Source organism: Ooceraea biroi, chromosome 8 (genome assembly GCF_003672135.1).
Source record: "Ooceraea biroi isolate clonal line C1 chromosome 8, Obir_v5.4, whole genome shotgun sequence".
Classification (NCBI taxonomy): Eukaryota; Metazoa; Arthropoda; class Insecta; order Hymenoptera; family Formicidae; genus Ooceraea; species Ooceraea biroi.
This window is the reverse complement of record NC_039513.1, coordinates 9,432,440-9,455,085: the sequence shown is the minus strand read 5'-3', so window position 1 is coordinate 9,455,085 and position 22,646 is coordinate 9,432,440. Positions and strand designations below refer to the sequence as shown.

Sequence of the window (22,646 nt, the reverse complement as noted above, 5' to 3'; positions counted from 1 at the left end):
GCGCATCAATTTCTCTCGCGTGTTCTTCGAGCATCAGAAATCGAAACTTTCTTTTCTCGTACGTTGCAATCATGTCTCTTTCTCATCGCGCTTCGAACTGCCACGCGGCGTCTAATAGGTGGGGCGTGGAATGTCAGTTCTGACCCGGAGGCCCCTTTCGATTTCGGACGACATTCCACCTGGCTCATATTCCGTTCATACGGGGAAATAATTCCATACGTATCTCTAATGCCCCTGGCTGACCAATTTCATTATCGCGACATTAGAAAGATACGACTGTTGCTCCATTCTTCTGCCTCGTGCGCTTGTTTCGCAACCTCCGAGGCTTATGAAAGGCGAGAATAGCTAGCGAAGACATAGATAGATAGATATCGATTATGTAATTATGCAATCATTTATTATCCATGATGCCGTTGACGCCTTGCAAACCGGTTGCGCAGAAAGTTTCCGTTATTCGCGAATAATCTATACACATATACATTTATTCGAACAAACCTCGGCAATTAGACGGAACGATTTTGCAAATGCGGAATAAAACTGACCGTGCGCGGTGAAAAATACAGAATTTCGATAAAACTTGGGAAACGCCCTAACTAAATAATATTCACGAGATCACTTTGCGAAATCTAATAGCGATTGATGCTAACCGTGCAGTGTCGTCGATCGATACAAATAGTGTTTAGTTTGTTCACCATTTGTCATGTTTTACAGAGAAAGCACAACCAGGAAACGCTGTTTTCCCTCAGGAGAAGAGGAAGAATGATGTGGGAGTCGGTAACATATAAATGCAACTATGAGCAACAGATTTCGCATTACCATTTTAAATGAAACCAATTACGTGCGATCAACCCGCTATCCGTACGGCTAGTGGAAGAATCGTGGCGGCGCGCGCTTCGATTCTTCCTTTGGCGTTAAAAATCGATAAAACGTAATCTATGTACATCAATGTGCTAGTGGTGCGGCCCCTCGAATCCGTTGGAAGCACTCCGGTGCAACATAGTTCACTCGTTTATCACAGTAGCACCACGACGTCGTACCTATATCCTAAATTGCATCCTGAAGATCTGCTGCTGCTGTGTGTGTATGTATGTGTGTGTGTATGTGTGTATGTAGGTGTACAGCAATTAATTCAACTATACGCTAACGAGCGATCTTAATTACCAAACAATCCGCAAATATTTGTCCTATGATACCGTGCGATTACAATAACTTTCCGATACTTTGCACTCGTTTTAGTAGCCAATTATGCCATATATGTCAATGCAATGCTGCGTACCTGCTCTTATCTTATAAGACTTCTACGCACCGCCCGTACACGTAAAGTCCTCGAGCGTTTATCGTTTAGTGTCCGTAAATCGTCCAAGTGAATCGTGCGTTGCATGCCGAGTACACTGCATTTGCCTTGAATTCGATCGCTCATAATCGTATTAATTATCTATAGTGACATCAGGAAAAGACGTCCTGCTTTATCGCCCCGGTCGCACATTTCGGGTCATATGCCAAGATAACTGCAGAGGATGAAAGCACCGCATATGCATAAGGCGATCAGTATGATGACGAACCAGAATGGCAGTGTGTCTGTAACATTCGAGATGAACTTAGTAACTAACAGCACCTTACAAAATTCTATCGCATAATTATTTGCTTTATAAAATAAAACTTATTAATAAATTATTAATTATTAATTACATTATTATTAAAAATTGCTTTATAAAAATTGCATAAATTGCACAACAAAACACTTACGTCTAAATGGTATACTGTGCACGCAGATCCTATTGTCCACGGAGATGCTGACTACCGCGGTTTCCGTATTGCTGGTAATCGCCGGGCCGTCGAGCTTGGTAGGTAGAAATTCCAGGCCGGTCACGAACATGCTGTGCGCGCCGGGTACATGGAGCGCCTTCCTCAGACTGAACGCGACGAATATGTCGACGCTGCCCGAGAACATCGTGCCGACGGCCACGAATTTGCCGTCGTCGGAGACCGCCAACGCCGACAGGGTCTCCCTGTAGGCGGCCGATCGGACGATCGTTCCAGCGTGTGCATCCCACAGCTGCAGGAAGCTAGGGTTCTTCGCCACGACGGCGTTGGACAGCACGAACAGGTCGATTCGCGTTTTATCCTCCGCGACTTTTCTGAACCGACACCTCTTGTACATGTACTTCGTGCCGTCCTGCGGCGTCCAGGTGAGCTCGCGGTCTCTCGTGCCATCGTTCACGTTCCACAGGAAGGCCTTTCCATCCTTGGCGATGCTCACCAGCAGATTGCTGTCAGGGCTGAAATCTAGATCGTCTATCTCCTTCCCGTGCGCGTCGAGGTCATACAGTTTCTGCAACTGTGGGAATCGCCATAGTCTGACTCTGCCGTCCGTGCCGCCCGTGGCCATGATCTTTCCGTGCGAGCTCACTCGGACGACTCTTTGCAAAGGTTCACCGTTGCTGCAAGCGAAAGGACTCTCGTTAATGATCAGTGCGCTGCTGTTTGAGATGTAAGTCGTGGTAAACCACGTGCGTCTTACCCAAATGCCGTTTGCACGCTGTCAGCAGGTTTAAGAACCAACTGCAACTTCTTGCTCTTGACGTTGGAATTGTCGTCTTTGATTTCCTCTATCCTCTCCTTCTGCGACTGAGCCTCCTCGACCTTCTCGCTGTTCCTTCTATGTCTAAGACCATCCTTATTAGTCGCTGCTGCCGGGCCTTTGATCAATTCGCCGTTCTCCAAAGTCACCACTTTAGGATTCACATTGTACAATTGACAGTGGCTTTCTTGACCAGCAACTATCCACGTTTTCTTGCCATTGTTGTGCGAGGCACAGTTCATAACTACGCTGGGACCCGTCTCATGTCTGGTTACTTCCTCAGCGATGAAATGCGTCCCATTGTGTGACAACTCAAAAATTTCCTACAACGTGAGCAATCGTGTCTGACATCAGTCTCCTTCTTATCAAACTAAACTGTCAATGCCAAAAACGTTAAATGCAATTAAGATAATCCGTCGGTCCTTTTAACATTCTGATGCAAGAATCGTGCAAGAGTAAGAGATACTCATTTATCAACTTACAAATCCGTTGGCAACTCCAGTCTTGGAGGAGCCGCCTCCACCGCCCACCAGGATATGCCTGCTGGTAAGCATTTGCAGTGTGTAAAGGGGAAAGTTCACCCTGGCCAGGAGGCCACCCTTGCTCCTTCTGGAGGGCATGACGGCGTGAATTCGATGTCGTCGTCTAGCTTCGCACAATTATGCGTGCCTTTGGAATCCTTCAAGATGACGAAGACAGAATTACCCTCGTAGGATCGATGATTCAGGATCAACACTGCCCGGGGTTCCACGTGTCACGTCCGCGTCCCATCGCCTCGTTTAATCGACCGCCGTCACACAGGCCGACCTTTAACGAGCCACGATAGCACAGCGGTTCGTGCACCGTGTGCGCACCAGGTGACAATCCGTGGACTTTGAGCGACAAAACAGCGAGGTACACGTATTCAATCGGCGCTTCGCGTAGTTGAGCGCTCCGTCACTAGATCGTGCCACCATGGCGATCCAGCGGCGTCCGGCGATCGAGGTATATTTGAATCGACTTTCTTCGACATTTCGTCTTCCAGAAATAAACGTAGCAGACAGAGAAAAAAGGGAAGAATTATTTCAAGAGTGTACGATAAAACTTCAAGTGCGTAGAAATAATTTATCAGGAATGGGAGCAGTTAAAAATGTCGGAATTGCACAAATGAGATAGCAAATCATTCGATTAGTGCAAGAGTCGCCTTTCAAATTGCAATTTTAAGATATGAATTTTGCATTTATCTGCGCGAGGATATAATAAAGATATCGATAGTTGATAGTTGCGATTGCTTTGCTGACCGAGGGAACGTCTGACGTCTGACGCGCCCCCAGTCAGCTGCACCGAGCTGCACCGCCGAACAGATACGGATACCTGCGAAATGGCAGGCGCTATAGTGCGTTGTTTTCAGGTCCCGAGGAGACAATTGGGTGAGTTTTCCAGCTTCTGCTTGTCATCCGGAGTGCGTGGATCGTCGCGAATCGCCACCAGTGCCGACGACGAGAACGGCGGACGAGCGTATCTTTGAGTACGCCGCCTCGCCTACCGCGACATATTTAAACGCGACGAGGTTATGTAATGAAATAACATTTGCACTATTTAAAGGTCTCCTCGGATCGAGTTTGAGCAACCAGCAGCAGAGAACATTTGCCGATGCCGCTCCGGAGGGAAAGGTAAGGCTCGACCTGGACACCGAGAGCTCATTCATTCAGCGACACTTCCTGCACTTTGCTTCTTTCCTCTCCCTTTCTTTTTAAAACTTTTCAGTTTACACGTTTTCTAGAAAGTGTTGCTAGAGCAGATAAAAATTGTTATCCAAGGTAACATCCCTGTGCTATCTTCTTATTTTCTATTCCAGAAAAGAGGTGCACCTCTGGCTGATCAGGATCGCATCTTCACGAACCTGTACGGCAGACATGACTGGCGACTGAAGGGTGCCATGAGCCGTGGCGACTGGTACAAGACCAAGGAGATACTTCACAAGGGCGCCGATTGGATCATCAACGAGATCAAGATCTCTGGTTTAAGAGGGCGCGGTGGAGCTGGTTTCCCCTCTGGAATGAAGTGGTCTTTCATGAACAAACCGTCCGATGGCAGGCCCAAGTACCTGGTAGTCAACGGTGACGAGGGTGAGCCGGGCACGTGCAAGGACCGCGAGATCTTGCGTCACGATCCGCACAAGCTCGTGGAGGGCTGCTTGATCGCTGGTCGAGCCATGGGAGCCTGCGCTGCGTACATCTACATCCGCGGTGAATTTTACAACGAGGCGTCCAACATGCAAGTCGCCATAGCCGAGGCTTATCAGGCCGGTCTGATCGGCAAGGATGCCTGCGGCTCCGGTTACGACTTCGACATTTACGTGCAACGGGGAGCAGGCGCGTACATCTGCGGCGAGGAGACCGCTCTCATCGAGTCCATCGAGGGCAAGCAGGGCAAGCCGAGGCTGAAACCACCGTTCCCGGCTGACGTCGGCGTGTTCGGGTGTCCGACGACCGTCACCAACGTCGAGACGGTAGCAGTGGCGCCTGTACGTATCCCCGAAACTGATCCGGCGATCTTTTTTGCGATTTAAATGATGACACAACGCGAGGGATTTAATTTATCGCAGTGATATTGTTTGCGCAGACAATTTGCCGCCGGGGCGGAGCGTGGTTTGCCTCATTCGGGCGCCCGCGTAACCACGGAACCAAGCTCTACAACATTTCCGGCCACGTGAACAAGCCATGCACCGTCGAGGAGGAAATGTCCATCCCCTTGAAGGAGCTGATCGAGATACACGCCGGCGGCGTGATCGGGGGGTGGGATAATTTACTGGGCGTGATTCCCGGAGGTTCCTCGACTCCCGTCATTCCTAAGAGGTAAACGATTCTTCACGATCGATCGATCCATCGTTCCGAAAATCACGAGATGTCGAAATGTCTCTTTCAGTGTGTGCGACACCGTGTTGCTGGACTTCGATGATCTCGTCAGGGTGCAAAGCTCGTTCGGCACGGCCGCAGTAATCGTGATGAACAAACAGACGGATATAATTAAGGCTATTACTCGTTTGATAAGCTTCTACAAGCACGAGTCCTGCGGGCAGTGCACGCCCTGCCGCGAAGGCATCAGTTGGATGTACAAGATATTGAAAAGGTAGGGGTTTACGACGGTTAACTTATTTTGCAGAAAATTATTTACCTCTCTCTCGACCTTATCGCATCATAATCCTTCGCAGATTCGCGGAGGGTAACGCGGAGGTGCACGAGATAGACATGCTGTGGGAGCTTACGAAGCAAATAGAATTGCATACAATCTGCGCCTTGGCGGACGGTGCCGCGTGGCCCGTGCAAGGTCTGATTAGGCACTTTAGACCGGAGATCGAGGCGCGCTTGAAGAAAGAGAAGGTAGCCGCGTCCAGTTGAAGAGTCGTGCGAGATAGGAGCAGCAATCTAAGATTAGATGGAATACAACAGAGAGGAGGAGATAATTAGAGCGATCCCTGTAAGATTTTGTATTTATTTCAGTGTATATATATATATGTGAATCTACACGCGATAGTCACGATTTCTGTGTAACGATGTCGGACCCGGGTTAACGATACTGACGAGTATCGTTCCGGCGGTTCAACTAATAAAAAAAATGTAAAAAAATTTCTAGACACAAAAATTTCTTTACATTTATATACACGCGCGTGCGTAGATTGCAAATAACTCTTTTGGGATAACAGATGAGATGACACGTAGCATGAGATATATATGATGCGTTAAGCTTTCCAGAAGAACATACGACGGAGGAGAGACGAAGTTAGATCTCTACGAAAATACATAATATCTACTAAACTCTAAGAAATATCTACAAAATTCGACTTACCTTTGGATATCAACGAAATTTATTTGGCGCCGTAAAACTAACGTCTCCATCTTCCGTGCTTCTCTCGCGTGCAAATTCCTTCTCACGCGGTTTCTCGTGAAAATTATATACACCACGCCCGTTGCAGGTGCTCCGAACACGCCGCGCTGCGAGTTACATTAACGATCCGGCCGGTGTATTATGCAGGTCAAGATAAACGATGTGTCGCTATTGACTGTCGGATATTTTTACCGAATGCCACGGCGAAATGAAGCGGGAACCTCGTCTTCCTCCCACCTTCCGTGAATCATGCATGCGATCCGCGATATTTATGCTTACGCGGTAAAACGAACGCCGGTTTGGCCGCGACCATTGGGATGGAAATATTCGCCAGCAGATTTATCGAACGATATTTTTGCATTTATTCGTTCATCATACAAGAGAATTCGCTAGTTCTAACGTTCCGCCGACTACAATACAGATAATAACGTGGCTTTAGATACACGGTATAATGTGCGTATACAATATATACAAAAGCGCACTCGCTCGCGTTCCGCAGACCGGCGTCTGCTCGCTCTCGCTCTTTCTATCTCTCTTTCGCTCGCTCGCTCGTTCGTTCGCTCTTTCTCTCTTAGCGCTACTAAAAATCGGAACTGTCTTTTTCACGGTTTCTCGGGTTACCGTTAGTTACTTAAATAATAGATTTAAGCTAGCCATTACATCTCGAGGTAGCTCGCCCGTTCCGGCGAGTCATCTCGGTTGAGTTAGTAAGCGCACACACTGTCTTTTATGATAGGTCCGTTGTTACGTTGTCTCCCTTTTCTCTTTCTTTTTCCTCTCTCCCTGCGCGTGTATACATATACTTATATACACATACATTTATCTACCAAACCCATATAATACGTTCCCCTTTATTTCGCTTCTCGCGTTCACGACTCGCGGGCAGTGATGGCAAGATTGCTCTGTCCCAAGTACCAGTGCTTGATCTAGATTCGTTAACATTGAAAATGCACGTTCGACGAACGCACTTTTAGGCACTAACATTTAAGGATTCGACACGCAACTGCGTCTTTCAGTGGTCTACCTTGATCCCGTGGAAAGTGTCTATTCTCAAAGTGTCTACCGAGTTAAATAGCTACGCCAGTAGACTGAACGCAGTCGTTTCTAAATTCTCACGCTCTCGCTCTATATATAAGTAAATACTACTTATAGCTAAAAGAAAAATCTATCCTAAAGGTATATTTAACAAACATAACAAATTTTCGAAACTGCACATCGAATTTAGCAAATCAAGATCGTCGTTTCGGCGGCGATATGAACTCAATTTAAACTTCGCTGATACAATTATACATCTTGCAGCACGACGATCATAGGTCGTAGCACTTGTCGTCGAAGATCACCTCCTCTCGGCAACCATCCAGACACGTGGCACGTGAGTAGTTGGCCCCGTTAGAAAAACGAAGTATCCCGGAAGTCAAAAACTTTATTTCGTCGGGAGAACCGACGTGCATCTGCTGCGTGTCTGCGTAACTCGCCAATCGTCTCTGGATTACTCACTTCCCATCACTGCTCACGACGACTCAACGATCCCGACGACGCTAAAATACAAGCCGAAGTCCGCATTACGGCGCGCGGAGCGTGTTTTGCTGCCGGTTGCTCTGTCCGTCTGCTCTTGCTCTCAGCACTGCGCCGCATGTTATCGCGTATGACGCGGAACAGGCGTCGCGCAGCTTTTTCGACGTCACACGAGACAAGGGGGTACATGGTAGCACGTGATCGTTTTTCCGTCAATCGACGAGAAGCTCCAATTGCGTCTCCTGCTCGCTCGAGTCGCGATTGAATTACGGTTGCGAGTTTCATGCCGCGCAATCGGAGCGGAAGCAGATGGGACAGCCCGCAACGTCAAAGCGTTGTCGTGTGCGACGATCGCACGTGCACAGCCAGCCAGCCAGCTTGCGAGCGAAACTGATACGGAGACGCACGCGCTTCGCGTGCGTTTCGCGGCTCCCTCGAGACGCGCGAGGAGAACGCGATTGGTAATAAAATAATTGCTATAATAGCAGCACGTTGCTCTCGCGTTACGCTCTCGCTCCCGGATTGTACTTGCCGCGCGAAACGCCCTGTACCCGCGGGGGACCGCGCGCCACTCATCTCGAGCTCCGTCGCCGCGAGAGAAGGTACACGCGTTTATGCACGATATGATTGAAGACTCGCTGGTCGCCTGCTCTTTGGCGTGATCATTGGCTGTCTTCCGGCAAGATCACGCTTATTGTTGGAGATTCCCTGCCGCTGGACCCGCGCCACCGCGTCAGTTCTCCGTTATATATCTGCCATAAAAATAGACGCGTCTCTATCGCAGTTTCGCTACGTCAGTCCCCTACCTGTGCTCTCGGAGGATACGGTCCCGTCTCCTTCTCCTCGTCGCCGCCATCGTTCCCGTCCCGATTTCAAGGAGTCTATTCTCGAAACCGTGCGAAAGCGCTCGCGCACGTGTGAATGGTACTGTCCCCAATGGGGGAGAACGTAATCATCATTGGTGAACATGGGAGATGATGCTAATTGCCTGCGCGCAATGTCCGCGGATTCGAGAATTGCGTGCGCTCGATGCGGGTCGAGCGATGTGTCCTTTGACAACCGGACGAACCTGGCGCGATAGGAAACCGACGATTACGAGTGACCGGAGGATCGTGATACCACAAGGAAGAGTTCCTCTAATAATAGCGTTAATACACGATATACCGACGATTTACTTCTTCCGCTCTCGTCTGTCGCAACGTTTACCGAATCTCTTTCTCACAGCGATATATTTAGCGATTATTATTACACTAGGCAATAGTACGAAGGAAATCGCAGGGCTTCATTGAACTCGTTCCAGAGCGCCGTCAAAGCACCGCCGTCGCGGGATAAATTTACCTCTTATCTAACTGTGACTTTTCTGTCAGTGCCGAAATGGTCCGATGCCAAAAGCAACACCACTGCCGAAATATGATCGATATCGCCGATTCGCCTCGTCGCGACGCGTCGCGCCGCGCCGGTCCCGTGGCGAATTTCTAAATTCGCAACGAAAGAATTTGCTCAAGAACATCTCTCCCTGAGATCGCTCGCGCGCGTCTTCGACTCTTAGGAAAAATTCGTCGGACACTCGACTTAGAATCATCGCTCTTATTCTTCGATGATAAGACGTTACTTTTACAAAGCGGATTTTTGAGAAATGGATCGAGCAATATCTCTCGTGAATCAAACTGTTCCCGTAAGATTGGGGAGTAACGGTTGCGCGTCGGTGACTCCCGCCACCGTAGAAAATAGAAAAGAGATCGCGATTTTCCTCGTTTCTGTACGTCATAAATCAAGATGAACGATACGATCCATCGGAATACCATGCTACCTCCGACAGATGCATCAATCTTCTCTCACGTGTTAGGGGTATTCGCTCCAGTGGCAGTGACTTTTTGACCGCTGCTGCTCAAAGGCGGCCGAGACTCCCATTCTGCAGAACGTACATTTGTCTCAGTCCGCTCAGAGCGTTCGCATAAATGATTTTTTACATACGGATTTCCGTATCGCAGTTGCACAGATTTATTATACAATTGCGCTCGTACGAGCCGTTTGCACGAGAATTGAATAAGAGATTATTCTGTCATTTCTGTCTTTTTCATTTTCCATTCAAACAAATTCAAACGATGTTATCTTCTTTCAAGCTTCTGCCGCATTTTACATGAATTGCCCGCACGACCGTGGCACGACGTGGTTAAAAGAAGTTTTTCGATCGATAACAAATATTGCGGTAATAGTAATAATAATAATCACACATTACCTATTGTTATCGACCATTGTCCAGAAGCTACAACGAAGTCCTGCGAAGACTTGCGAGTTCCACATCGACCGATTGATCGACCGTGCAGATACTTCTTACAGGCCGCGCCGTTACATAGAGAGAGAAACGATTGTAGGAACAATCATTACGTCCTATTACGACATCTCACTCGCCGGCGTGATTCGGCGCTACGTAACTGTACTGAGGGATCTCAAGAAGTCGTGGAGGAAAAATATGAATATTCAGAAACCTGGAAACACGTTGCGTAAGCTGCACAAGACAAAAATAACGATAATGACGATCTGATTTATTATTTGGCTCCCGAAATCAGGACAGTATCAGGGTAACAGATACGGTAACAACGTTGTCTTTTGTCGCTATGATTAATTCTCGTAATAACATCGTCTCGGATCGTTCGCCCGCGCGAGGGATTTACTCCGCCGCGCGGCTCTGCCAGAATATATGACGAAACGCGAGCGAACATGCATTTCTGCGCGTAGCCGCTGGACCGTCAGAATTGTTTCCGTTCCTCGAATTATCGCGATAAACGCCAAGTCACTCGTCATCACTTATACATCGACGGCAAGTCGCAGAAATGCAAATCGAGCGGCGGGATTGTTCCGGCAATCCCATTTCTCTCGGATCGCAGCCCCGAGAAGTCCGACGGTCGAATTATAGGGGTATGTACGTTCCTTTGTGGTGTCTGTGTACATGTGTGCGTGTCTGCATTTACTACGTGTACGTACGTAGAATCTGTATCTGTGTACGTGTACTCGTATATATATATATATATGTGTGTACGATGGTCAAGATCGCTCGTTGGCGGATGGAAGGCACGGGGTAAGGATATCAAAAGGGGGTTCGAGGCTCGATGGTGATGGCGGCGGCGACTCGCCGCCGAGGAATCCGCGTGGATCACCCTCGATCTCGTCGTCCAAACTATCGATCGTCGCCGCCGGTCCAATCGCTCGCCGCCCACGCTGGTAGCGGCGTCTCGTACTCCCATCCTGGGCCGCAGTAACGCCACGCGTGCAGGTACATCACCAGGTCCGATGGCTTCGGGTCCCTGTATTTGACTTTACACTCGTAGCAGTGCGGATCGACGGTGACTTTGTCATTGGCGAAGGTGGAGTCCGGCGGTTCCGAGCCCGTTTGCGTTCCCACGGTGACTTTCAGCGATTTCTGCTGCTGCTGCTGCTGCTGCTCGTCCTCGACTAAACCCGGGGTGGAAGACGGCGAGGAGCCGTCCTTGTCATTGCCGGAGGCTAGCATGCGCTCTTCCAGCTCCAACTTCGGCTTGAATAAGCTCATGTCGGAATCGCCGTCCATGCCGAGCCAGTTCTCCGCGTTGTGAATGCTGATGAGGTCCCGGACGAGCTCTTCGTCGGTCTTGCCAATATTGCCGCCCTTACCTTTATGCGGGCCGAAGACCACATGATTGTACAGCGGGTCGTTCACCACCGGGTAGCCGAGATACTGCAGATGGACGCGTATCTGGTGCATGCGCCCGGTTTGCGGCTTGCACAGCACCACCGATGATTTGCCGTTGTAACTGAGACGCTTGAAGCGAGTTACGCAATCCTTGCCTTTCTCGGAGACCTTGCAGACGCCGATCTTGTAGGAGACCACCTCGATCGGCTCCGAACAAATCACTTCCTCCTCGGGGAACTCACCCTCCACCCGGCAGACATATTGCTTGTGGACCTGAAACAACACACGGACGCGGACTTCATAGACACATACGCATTACGTCGTCGTCGTTGGCCAATTTCGCGTCTCGTCGTGAGCGCGACGAGCGACGCCAGCTGCGCCCGCTGTTTTTCTCGCATGTCGAGCGCTCGCGTCTAACTGACCTGTCGATTTCTTATTTGGTGCTCCATCTGCCTCGCCTTTTTCGGCGTTCTGCCGAACAGCAGTATGCCGCTGGTCAGTCGGTCCAGCCTGTGAATGGTCCTGAGGTTCTTCAGGTTGTACTCCTTCGCCAGAATGAAGACCACGGTGTTGTGCCGGTAACGGCCGCATGGATGCACCTGCGGATCACAAACGGTCGTTTCACTTTGCTATTCGCCACTTCTGCTCGCTTAAAATCTCGCTTGAAGCTCCCGGCGCTTGGAAAGAACGTTCTCCAAAGCCGCGATATATTGGAAAAAGGCAGGGCGAGAGATCCGGGGAGTGCTGTGCAGTAGTTTCGTTCCGAGTTCCTGCTAGTGTCTAGGACCACATTTTCCGCATTTTCGCGACGGACTTTCCGCCGAGTGACCAGAATATCCTCAGGAAGCGGAATGTAGGCGATAAATTTACGAAGTGCGCGCCACTCGACGAAGCGCCTACCGGCATGCGGCCAATGTAAATTAGAGATGCATGTGGATATACACGCACGCATACACACGTGCGTGCGCACATGACGCGCGCGCGTGAACATCAGCATACACACGAGAACAATTGACCCACTTTTCCTGGCAAATTCGGGACAAAAAGCGCGATCGCGCCTACAAAGGAGGGTCGATTCATCGTTTCAAATCGGCGCAGCGTGGGAATGGCGCGTTTTTCCGGCCGACAATACGCGGATTTGTAGGTACAACGAACAGCCGGCATTTGGCGGATCGTATCGGACCCTTCCTGGCACGATAAGTCCGTACGATCTATCAGTGAATATCAGCGGCGCGGTTCACGTATGTACAATAATGCGGAGCGACTCTATCGGCTCGCCGCGCTCGGCGAACCGCTACAATCCGGCGATTGAAAGCACTTTTCGATGCCGCGAGGGGTTTTACACCTTTCACGTTTTCCCATCGCGAGATAAAGCCCGACAATTTCGAGCGAGCGGATAAAAGCCTTAGATCTCTGACACTGATCAGCACAATTGCCAGTCAATTATTCGTCTTGCTTTCGCGTTCTCCGGTTTACCGAAGCTATAACGTCGTCAGAGTTTATCTGTCGCCCATCCGCTAATGTCTTCGTGACAGCTGCATCATTATAATTTCGCAAAATTGAAATACCTCAATTGTTACTCGGGTACTTTAGAGGATCTACGTGACGCGGAAGGTAAAGTAATTTGATTTCGTTTAATTCAGCCGGAAGCGATCCGCGGGGAATAGCGAAGCGATGAAGAAACGAAAGCGGCGTCGAACTCGTGCGGTGTTCAACGATTGCGCAACGTTTTAACGATGTCCGCACGCGAAAATTAATTCGGCCAATCGTCGAGTTCGAAACCCGGGATCTCCCGATGAGCCTCTTATTCCGCAGCAGAGTACGATAGAAAAAAAAGTACTGGAGAAGGCGACACGAAAGCGACCATTAAATCGCGCTTGTGCCCCGTCCCCCCCGTCGGATGCTTGTGCATCGGATTATTTTTGCATTAATGCCCGGTGTTTTGTTGCGCAAATTCTTGTTAACGAGTCCCTCCAGGGGGTGCAGCCGCCGACGCGCCGTGCACGCGATGGCATTTGAGAGGAAAGTAGCCGGTTGAATTCGCCAGGCGATATACGCTACATTTACACACACCGATATATATATATATATTGCTGTATTTACCGCCAAGTGAAGCCTCACGGTGTGCCCTTACAGAGGAATAAAGCTCGCAATCGCTGCAGCGGTATAACCAACGGTCTCGAGAGTAAAAGAGATATATAAAAGGAGACGTGAAGAAAAGGCACAAAATGGGAAAATCTATCGCGACCTCCATCGTTCCTCCTTTTTCCAGATTTATATTCCATCTTTTCAATGTACGTGTCGCGCATTATCATTACGGTCATCACGATCTAAACAGTGCCAAAATCAGTGCTCAGAAATAGAACGTGGAAAAAAGTGCTTTGAAATTTTTTCGTGGAAAACATTTCAAGTGCTTATGAAATCATTGATACACAGTTTAATGTGTCGGACTCGCGAGATTACATTACCACCGCTGAAAGGTACTTTTATCCTCTTTTTATGACGTTTGCGGAGGCTGACATTATCGCAGCCGGCAATAATAATAGCGCGGAGTAAATTATCCGTGATTTGCGAGCAGTGTAATACGCGCGATTAACATTTTAGTAGTAAGGTTTACTCGCGCGTGCAGTCGCCGTTGGACATCGTGAATCGCACTTTCGTTTATGTGAGTGTGTCCCGAATTTTTTCCCCCCTTCCTTTCTCACTGGCACGACTGTTCCAAATCCAGAGGTATCGAGAATGAAAAAACCGAATTATGTCGACGAGCGCTGAAATACGTTGCATTTTAAAAGGACGGAATTCTTGACGTGCATTTATTAACCGTGCCAAGCTTCTTTCGATCGCCATCTAAAAACACATGTGACACATTAGCCGTAATTAGGTCATCTTTTGCGCGTTGAAAAAAAACGCCATCGAAATCTGAGGTCTCGATTTTGCTGCTCCGATTGTTGACGCGATAAAAAATTCTATTTAGTAAAATTCTATTTGAGATCCATTTTTGAGCAAAGCGACGGAACCTAATCAGCATGGTTCAAAAGAACAGTTTTGAGATTTAATGGGGACAGCGCTAATTTTAGGGAGATAATGTTTGGAGCGTGGGATAATTTTTAGTATGAGCAATTAAACATAAAGATACTTTCCGGGAAATTACGAGGGTAATAAACGAGTGGGTTTTGTATATCAAGCGATTTTATTGCGTGGAGGCTCTCTCGGGGCCTCTGATGGGTCTCGTTCGTGCAAGGGAGCGTGTTGTGTTTGGTCTGATGTGTGGTAGCAGGTATATGTGCGTGCATGTTTTTTTCTGTGTGATACATGTAGATGTATCTTGGTAGGCAACACGATAAACGATTTTTTGGCAGTACAGTTCTGGCAGTACACCACTTACAGGGATGGAGGCGGGCTTGTTGACCACGACGACGTCCTCGTCCATGTGTATCACCGTGATCGGCTCCGAGGTGACTGGCACCTCGTGTCTGCAACACACCAATCGCAACCAGCTTAACGTGGCTTTGTTCCGTTTGCGCTTGCACATCTTGCACGTACATACGTACGTATACGCGCATACATACACACGCACATACGTACACACGCACGCACTTTCCACATACGTACACGCGCATCGATTCTGTAGCAGGTAAGCCCTCCTCGGCCGAGCAGACAGTACTTCCCCACGGGGAAGTGCTGTCGATCGGCTCGGATTGAAGCGGACCGGTAATGAAGTCCGACAGGTAATTACCGCAATGCCGAGAGAGGAACGCGCGGCGGGCGATTGATAATCGGCGGTTTATCAGCGCGATTAGAAGCTGCCGATCGATGCCCGGTACTCGCGCGCGGTTTTCTCTTTTTTTTTAACGCACCGGGTGGAGCCTGCCGCGATCTCTATTCATGAAGGCGGAGAGTCCGGGATCGATCATAACACCGTTCGACCGCGAAAAGGTGGAAAAGTCGAGAGCTGTGCAGCCGACGACGTTTCCATGATGCGGTCGCGCGCGTGCAAAAACGTACGCGAAGTACCAACGAGCGAGTCGAGCAGCGAGTTGCGGAATATAGGGCGCTTTTAACGTTAAGGTAAACGGGTTAACGGCAAAGGAGGACAGAGACGGAGAAATAGAACGGAAGGAACAGAAACGAAAAAAGAGAGAGAAAGAGAAAAACAGATAGAGAGAGAGAGGCAAATATGGCAGGTGGATGCATGTGCATGCGCGCAACTCCAATTATGCGTTCCATCTACCTAATGCATTTCCACTCCGCAAAACTATGATCGCGGTGCTGTTACGAGCGCGTAGGTTCTGCGAACGCGAATGCGTTTCCTTCCGCATGAACAATAAGGAGGCCCCATTGGAACCGAGAGAGAAAGAGAAAGAGAAAAAGAGAGATAAGAAGAAAGATAGAGAGAGAGAGAAGGGTTGAAAAAAAGGAGAGGAGAGAGAGAGAGCTGTCGGCGAATCGAGATTGAATCTGCGAAATCTTTTTCCGTGACGCGGGAAAGCGCCGCGTGCGCGATAAATGACGTTTTGCGAGATGGCGAACGTATCCGATAGCTAGGGATACGTACCGGATAAAACACGTGACAAACAGAATTCAATTCGAGGAGCAAGACGTTCGTAAACTTTATAAATTGCGACACTACCGGGAGAGAATCCCGAGTATACTCCGGCACGTTCCTCTCGAAAACTAATCGGAAATCGATGCATCGTTAGGCGGATGCATTGTCGCGCGGATCGCTGCGGAGTGGATAGAAGAAAGCGTGAATCGCGCGAGACACGGTAGCGTAATGCAATAACGCAGGGTAGCGTAAAATCGTGAGAGTTAAATCGAGGGTGAATTTATAATGGCATTTCATAGCTTCAGAGCGAAAAGATTACTCTCTTCCAGTATACCTGAAACCATTTTTTCCCGGTGGACGTTAATGCAGTTTGATTACTCAAAAATAATTAACGGGACGCAATCATCGACGCGATCACGTTTCTACGGTTGCCTCGGCCAGTCGATTATTTATTATGCACATAACATTAATCAAACCACGATGTTAGTCACGCACTATTCTAATTCTTAACACAGTTCTATCAGTTACGCACTAGTGCAGGTATGCTTCATGTACGTTCCCTTTAAAGTGGAGCACTGAAAACAAATGGTCACGATACGTTGTATATTGTACTCATCCTGGGACACACAATCGAGTGTCTTTCACAGTTTCGCTCGACGTATCCTTCTTCGGGAAGGATAATCACGAGATTTACAGTACACTTCACTTCATTTTGTGAAATCGAGAACCGGCGCAATCGTTGCATGTGTATTTCCATCTACCAATTGGCTGATACGATATTATGCAATCTTAAAGGGAAAAACGATAAATCACCTTCGTCTCGTAAATCACGTTTCCGCATCAACATCTCGGCTCGCCGCTTTCAAAGTATTTTCGTTGCACGTGCAGACATTCGCACAATACGTCATCCCGCCATGCCTTAAAGTTCGCGACCGAATGTCGAATCGCGTCTCGTATAAAGGGAACATTAAATCATGCACCATTCCGTTCCGTCGAAATGGCGTCGTATAACACGATGTGCTCGCTCGCGAAGAGTGTAACGATTCTCGTATCCTATCTTTAGTGACGTTGGCAACTATCTCACAAGTGCTTTGTCACCTCCGAATTCTATCCTACCGCTCGTTCCCTATTAACATATTTATTTTGGGCGAGAAAGACACGCTCTTCATTTCAGTAAACCAATGCACTGATGTATCTGTTACACAAAATTATCGGAAATTAATTAAACGTAATAAGAGCTATGTACATTACACACAGTATGCAAGTATACATGATATACAAGCAATGCATAAGTAAAATACATAAAACATTCCAATTGGCATTCACCAGAAAATGTTATCTCACGTGAATCGTCCCAAATATTATAAAAAGCTCCATGAAAAATAGTTTTTTCGGGAATGCTTATAAATTAATCATTTGCGATCAATGCGATCAATTAGTAGGTCAATGGGTCTATTTGCACATCTATCCATCATCGAAAAAGAGGAAGAAAGAGAGAAGGTACCAACTGGTTGCACAGGGAATTAATCTCGCGAGCTGCTTTCAGCAAGCAGCTCCGATCCGCTTCTCGCGTGGCATTTGGAAGATGCAACATCACAATCGGTTTGCGCGTGCAGTCGACGGCTCACACGGCGACGACTGCGTAGCTTCGAAGACGAGTGCGTCTTCCAAATTTAACGCGGGTCACATGCCGACGTGACACACGCGTCCCTCCGTTCGTTCGCGAAATATAGCGCGCGCGTTCGCGCGCTGACAAAACCCGCTCGCGTGGAGCACCGAGCGGAGACGGGGGAGCGCGATGATATTATTGCGGACGCGGGTAGCACGGGGAAGAATTGTTCATTAGACGAAAAGGGACGGCAACGATGACGCGCGGCCGGACCGCCGATTTATTTTCGGAACGTCCCGTCTGCAAGAGCGGAATTGCGAAAACGCTCCCTGGTCCCTCCCTCCTGTCCTCTCCCGCATGTATGTGCGAGGGGACTCGAGGAACGAGAACGCAGATGATTGTAAATGACATAATTAAGCAGCGCCGTGACGCTGCTGGCGCGTCTTGATTCGATTCGCGTGCGAGACGCGCGATTCCAATTACATGCGGGAAGTTTCGAGCGAGAAGTTGCAAATGGTAACAAGTGCTGTTTCGCATCGTCGCAATTGGACGTCCACGTCCAACTTGCCGATCTCCCGGTCGGGTTTCCAGCAATTAACCGGTATCGATGCGTTCAATGGTGTTATCACGCGTGCTTGTGTTGCTCTCCATGCACGCTTCGGTGTGTATTTTGATATCGCCGATGGGAGACACAGGCGAGTTAATTGTATCGCCGGGAAGGCCTGCCGCTCGCGCGCATTTTCGCGGCCGTGATGCTGCGCGAATAACATTTCACCGTAAACCCCCGTCGGAATTGCGAGGGAGGCGGACCGAAAATGATTTTATAATGAATTTTGCCGGAATTTCGGTGTGCACATCGCGCGCGTTTATATAGGTGCAGTCCTATGTATAAATGAATAATATTGACTCTACCGGCGGTGCGGTAAATCGACGGTGACGCACGTGCGTTCAATATTTTCCGTTTAAAACGATGTTTATTTTGCCGCTTTTAAATTCGACGCGAATTATATGTAATATCTATGTGTACAAATGCACTCCCGGTGGTGCATCGGGTGGCTCCATTACCGTTTTGCTTTTTTGGCACGCTGTTGGATGCCCAAATATGTCCAAATATGTAGAGATTTAGCCCGCGTAATGCCCATCTTCCACATATTTCTATATATAGTTCTACATTATAATTGAATAATATTGACTCTGCCCTTTCTCCCTTCCTCTCGTTTCCTTCCTCGTAACCCACGCACTGTCCGCACAACTCGATATTTACGCGGGATGTTTATTTTTCTACTTCACCATATGAATGACATGAAATTTTTAGCTACTGGCTTCCCACGCGCATCCATGCATGCACCCGTTCCCGGTTAGAAATCCATTTAGAGCGTAATGGAGCGCGCACGCGGATTCAACCCGCGCGCGAGCGACGACAGCGCGCTGCAAAACCACGATATTAAAACTTTAGCATACATAATTTCTGCAGAACCGCGTCAACGGCACGCGAACGTTGCGCGACACGCTGCAGTCGCATTATGCATTCGCGATCGCAACCCGGTCCCCTCCCTTCCCTTTCCCTTCCCACCCCGGCTCGCGCGATGTGCGCGATCTAATTAATAAAGAAATACACACGCGCGATCAAAGCGTGCATGCGAATGTAATCATGCGTTACGCCCTCCTCGCTCTCCCATCCATCGCTATTGAGCGTAACGCGACGAGAGAACGCAGTTGGCTTTGCCAAGCAACTATCGCTTCATGTTTCACAGCCGGAGCCACTTCCGAGGAGACCTCGTCGTCTGGCCAGCGCCAGTCTAAATTTATGGTAACGATATTCCAACGAAATCGGCGAGTCGCCGTGGGAATTTATCGGCGATCAACTTTTACGTAATGAATCGGCAACGTCGCGAGATTAGATCGCGATGAAACTCTCGAGCACTGGTTAGACCAAGCGCGGCGACCCACGTTGTAGCAATTTTCCACTGCGGAAGGTACACTTGGTACCTTTTGCCTGGAAATGCGACGAGCCGGAAGTTCCAGGGAAACCGTCACAATTTGCGAGATACCGATGACGCCGTCTCTGGTGCCCGACTAACAATCATCAAGCTTTTATCGTAGTGATCGTAATGCCGTTCGCCTAACTCGGTTGTCATTTAGCTGAACGATGTATTCAATTACGCGGCTGTTCGTTAGGCCGTTGGTGTAAACGCACCGTTTCTGATACTGCTATCTTCCGCCGTGGAACTAGTGACAGCTTCATGCATGAAACATCGATGCAGTCCAATACGCTTTAATGTGTCAAAGCGACCTGCGGCTCCCATAGGGCCGCGGCCTACTGACTATTTGAGCCCATCCGTGCGAACTATCACGTCCTATTGGGACAAAAGCCCACGTAATGAATAACGTGATTACCGAGATACAGGTCGGCCAGTTGGAGGGACTTTCACCGGCAGTTAATCGTCTACCAGGCGACACCGACTTCCCGCAAGATTTGCAAGTGAATCGAACGATGCTCTAACCATCTATCAATTACCGCAGCTCCTCCATTACCAGTTCAATCCGCAATACATAACTACTCAAAACTGCATCTATTAGCGATCTATAACGATCAATCTGAAATGCTCATTCGGAGGGAAGCTCTGGAGTCGGAATTTATTTATACAGATGCGACATTTTAATTACGCATTTTGTGCATGTAATTGAGAGAAACGCTGCACGGAAGAACAGTTTAACACTGACGATTTATCTACGAGTTAAATTTCCTTTCCATTATCGCCATTTTCGACTGCCCGAGCGGTTCTCTCTCTCTCGAGAAGGAATTTTTTCCGGGCTCGTTAGCTACTTTCTGAAATAGCATCGCGCGATTTCGCTTCGTTAGGCCCAGACAGACAGCTCGATTACGGGTCGCGGTTAAATTTCCCAACGGCACAAAGGACCGCGGTCGTAAAGCGATTATCGAAGGATCGGACCACAGGATAGACTTTACCCGGCAAGTTCAGCAGCAAGTAGGTAGGTCGCGTTAATTCCGCCGGATTGCAGGCGAATTCCGGTCTTGTCACGACGGAATGCGCTCTCGAGACGTCGAAGCTACGACGTGGAATCTAGATACCGGCTCGGCTCGAACGGCCTCACCGCGAAAGGAGCAAGGCCGGTTGACGTAAAGGACCGCGGGAGCGGATCGAGTTAATTCTTCATTAGACAGGATCGGTTGCCGAAGCGATCCTCCAGAGATCCTCTAGATCGTTTTTAGATCGGGAGAGCTATAACGCAGACGGTTATAAGCTGTTGCATAATTTCTGTCGTATTTTGTGCGCTCATCTTCGACCCGCGAGAGATGAGATTTGTTTTTGAACTGCACTGCTAGGTTGCATACTATCTTTGCGTATTCCAAGCAGTTAAAAACCGAATTTAATAATAATTTATTGCACATCGAAGATACGCGCAGAAAAACGAGAAATTATGCAACAACCTAATATGTCGCATCGCGCTATTTTAACCGTCATTTGCAGTATGTGCAGTTTTTATTCTACTTAATCAGTGTTCCATTAACGATTCATCAGCTCGCTAAATGCAATCGATTACATCTCGTATGTAAATTAAAAAGACACATCAGCACTGTCATCAATCGTGACATTCACTGTTGAGAGCACCGTTTTTTCGAAATTATTTATCCCTCGCGTTGCGAGAGAGGAGAAGGAGTATTGCTCAGGCATGTTATTTGCCGTTATTCGAAATAGAAGATCGAGAATGTCACATTGAGAGTCCGCGCGTTTCCTCACGTTCTAAATTTTCGATAAACCGATATCCGCCAGACATCGCGTTTCGATACTGACGTGACCTCTTGATTCCACGACGAGCGTTACTCAATATCACTTCGATGGAAGTGCTTCACTGACACTTCATTAGAAAAACCGGTAGGACGCGCGGCGGGCACAAACGCAGCAACGAGAACGCACGCAATACACAGACTACACTCGGCGGACAACCAGTTGGCGACATCACGGGCTCCTCTGCGATGTGGCCGGGACACCGAATTAGAATTTCATGAGAATCCTCAATTAGTTTGAGCATGCATAGGTAGCTTGTCGCGCACTCCTGGACACACAAGTAAGACGAGCCGGCGACTTCCCCCGGTAATAGACGCGGGCTCCTTCTCGCCGGCTCAAAATTACGCCGTGACCGCTAAATCCACTCGGAGATTAATCTATCGCAAATTATACGCTCGCCGAAGGCGGTTTTCACCGTGAGAAAAAAGCACTTCGTCGCTCCACGTAATTCCCCGCTCGTCTATTAATCTCCTCTTCTGGGAAGGAGCCGCTTTATCGCGTTTTCTCACGATCCTCGCGAAAATTGCCGTATAATTACGTGGACTTCAGCGGTCATACAATCGCGGATTACGTAGCCGCGTCACCGCGCCATCGTCCTCCAGGATATGCATATTTCTTTCAATTTACAGGAGCCTTTGCCGCGGGCGAATGTATTTTCCGGTGAATGTCAATCTGTCTCACCGTCGCTTTAAATTATTCAATTTGCGCGCGAGCGTGGCGAAGGTGCAAAAGGGAGCGAACGCCTTTGGCGAAATTAAAGACTTCAGAGACGCTGGCGGCGAATAGGGGGTGCACAGGGGGTGCGCGATAGAGAAGCGTGTCGCAGGTCGAGGGCGCGAGTTGTGCCCGGCGACAGGTTGATTTATTAGCGTGGACCGGGCGCGATGATATCGAAACGGAGGGGTTGGAGGACGGGTACCTCCTTCTGCGCTTCACCCTCGTGTCCGCAACACGTAAGGAGAACGCCTGCAGGTGTCCTGCCTTATCATACGGATCGCGCATGGATTTCCGGCGGTCAGAGCCAGCACAGGGGTGCACAGCGACCA

At 48.8% G+C, this 22,646-nt stretch overlaps 3 protein-coding genes across 8 annotated transcripts in view; 1 reads left to right on the top strand and 2 right to left on the bottom strand.

Moving 5' to 3' along the window:
• Window positions 1–377: 377 nt before the first annotated feature.
• LOC105275635 (prolactin regulatory element-binding protein) lies at window positions 378–3,480 on the bottom strand. Its single transcript, XM_011332606.3, has 4 exons — window positions 3,064–3,480; window positions 2,522–2,904; window positions 1,747–2,441; window positions 378–1,578 (listed from the first exon to the last, which is right to left on the bottom strand). Exons 1-4 carry the CDS (start codon window positions 3,199–3,201, stop codon window positions 1,493–1,495), a joined length of 1,302 nt encoding a protein of 433 aa, XP_011330908.1. The 5' UTR covers window positions 3,202–3,480; the 3' UTR covers window positions 378–1,492.
• Window positions 3,481–3,877: 397 nt separating this feature from the next.
• On the top strand, window positions 3,878–6,189 carry LOC105275636 (NADH dehydrogenase [ubiquinone] flavoprotein 1, mitochondrial). The gene is made up of 6 exons (XM_011332608.2): window positions 3,878–3,990; window positions 4,166–4,233; window positions 4,419–5,087; window positions 5,186–5,418; window positions 5,489–5,692; window positions 5,775–6,189. The coding sequence occupies exons 1-6, from the start codon at window positions 3,942–3,944 to the stop codon at window positions 5,959–5,961; spliced, it is 1,410 nt and encodes a 469-aa protein (XP_011330910.1). The 5' UTR covers window positions 3,878–3,941; the 3' UTR covers window positions 5,962–6,189.
• Window positions 6,190–6,786: 597 nt separating this feature from the next.
• LOC105275639 (RNA pseudouridylate synthase domain-containing protein 2) overlaps window positions 6,787–22,646 on the bottom strand; it is a 113,044-nt gene continuing 97,184 nt past the window's right edge. For all 6 annotated transcript variants that reach the window (XM_026971967.1, XM_026971968.1, XM_011332614.3 and 3 more), the window contains 3 exons: window positions 15,019–15,106; window positions 12,056–12,232; window positions 6,787–11,906 (listed from right to left, as the gene is read on the bottom strand). In XM_026971967.1, coding sequence (XP_026827768.1) covers window positions 11,142–11,906; window positions 12,056–12,232; window positions 15,019–15,106 — 1,030 coding nt within the window. In that variant the 3' untranslated portion in view covers window positions 6,787–11,141. The remainder of the gene's footprint in view (window positions 11,907–12,055; window positions 12,233–15,018; window positions 15,107–22,646) is intronic.

Bases quoted from the DNA above. Each gene is read 5' to 3' on its own strand.
- LOC105275636 (XM_011332608.2), top strand. From the start codon at position 3,942: ATGGCAGGCGCTATAGTGCGTTGTTTTCAGGTCCCGAGGAGACAATTG. The intron at 4,234-4,418 runs GTAAGGCTCGAC...TTTCTATTCCAG, and splicing joins ATGCCGCTCCGGAGGGAAAG to AAAAGAGGTGCACCTCTGGC. The intron at 5,419-5,488 runs GTAAACGATTCT...TGTCTCTTTCAG, and splicing joins ACTCCCGTCATTCCTAAGAG to TGTGTGCGACACCGTGTTGC.
- LOC105275635 (XM_011332606.3), bottom strand. From the start codon at position 3,201: ATGCCCTCCAGAAGGAGCAAGGGTGGCCTCCTGGCCAGGGTGAACTTT. The intron at 2,905-3,063 runs GTAAGTTGATAA...CTCACGTTGTAG, and splicing joins CTGGAGTTGCCAACGGATTT to GAAATTTTTGAGTTGTCACA. The intron at 2,442-2,521 runs GTAAGACGCACG...TTTCGCTTGCAG, and splicing joins AGCGTGCAAACGGCATTTGG to CAACGGTGAACCTTTGCAAA.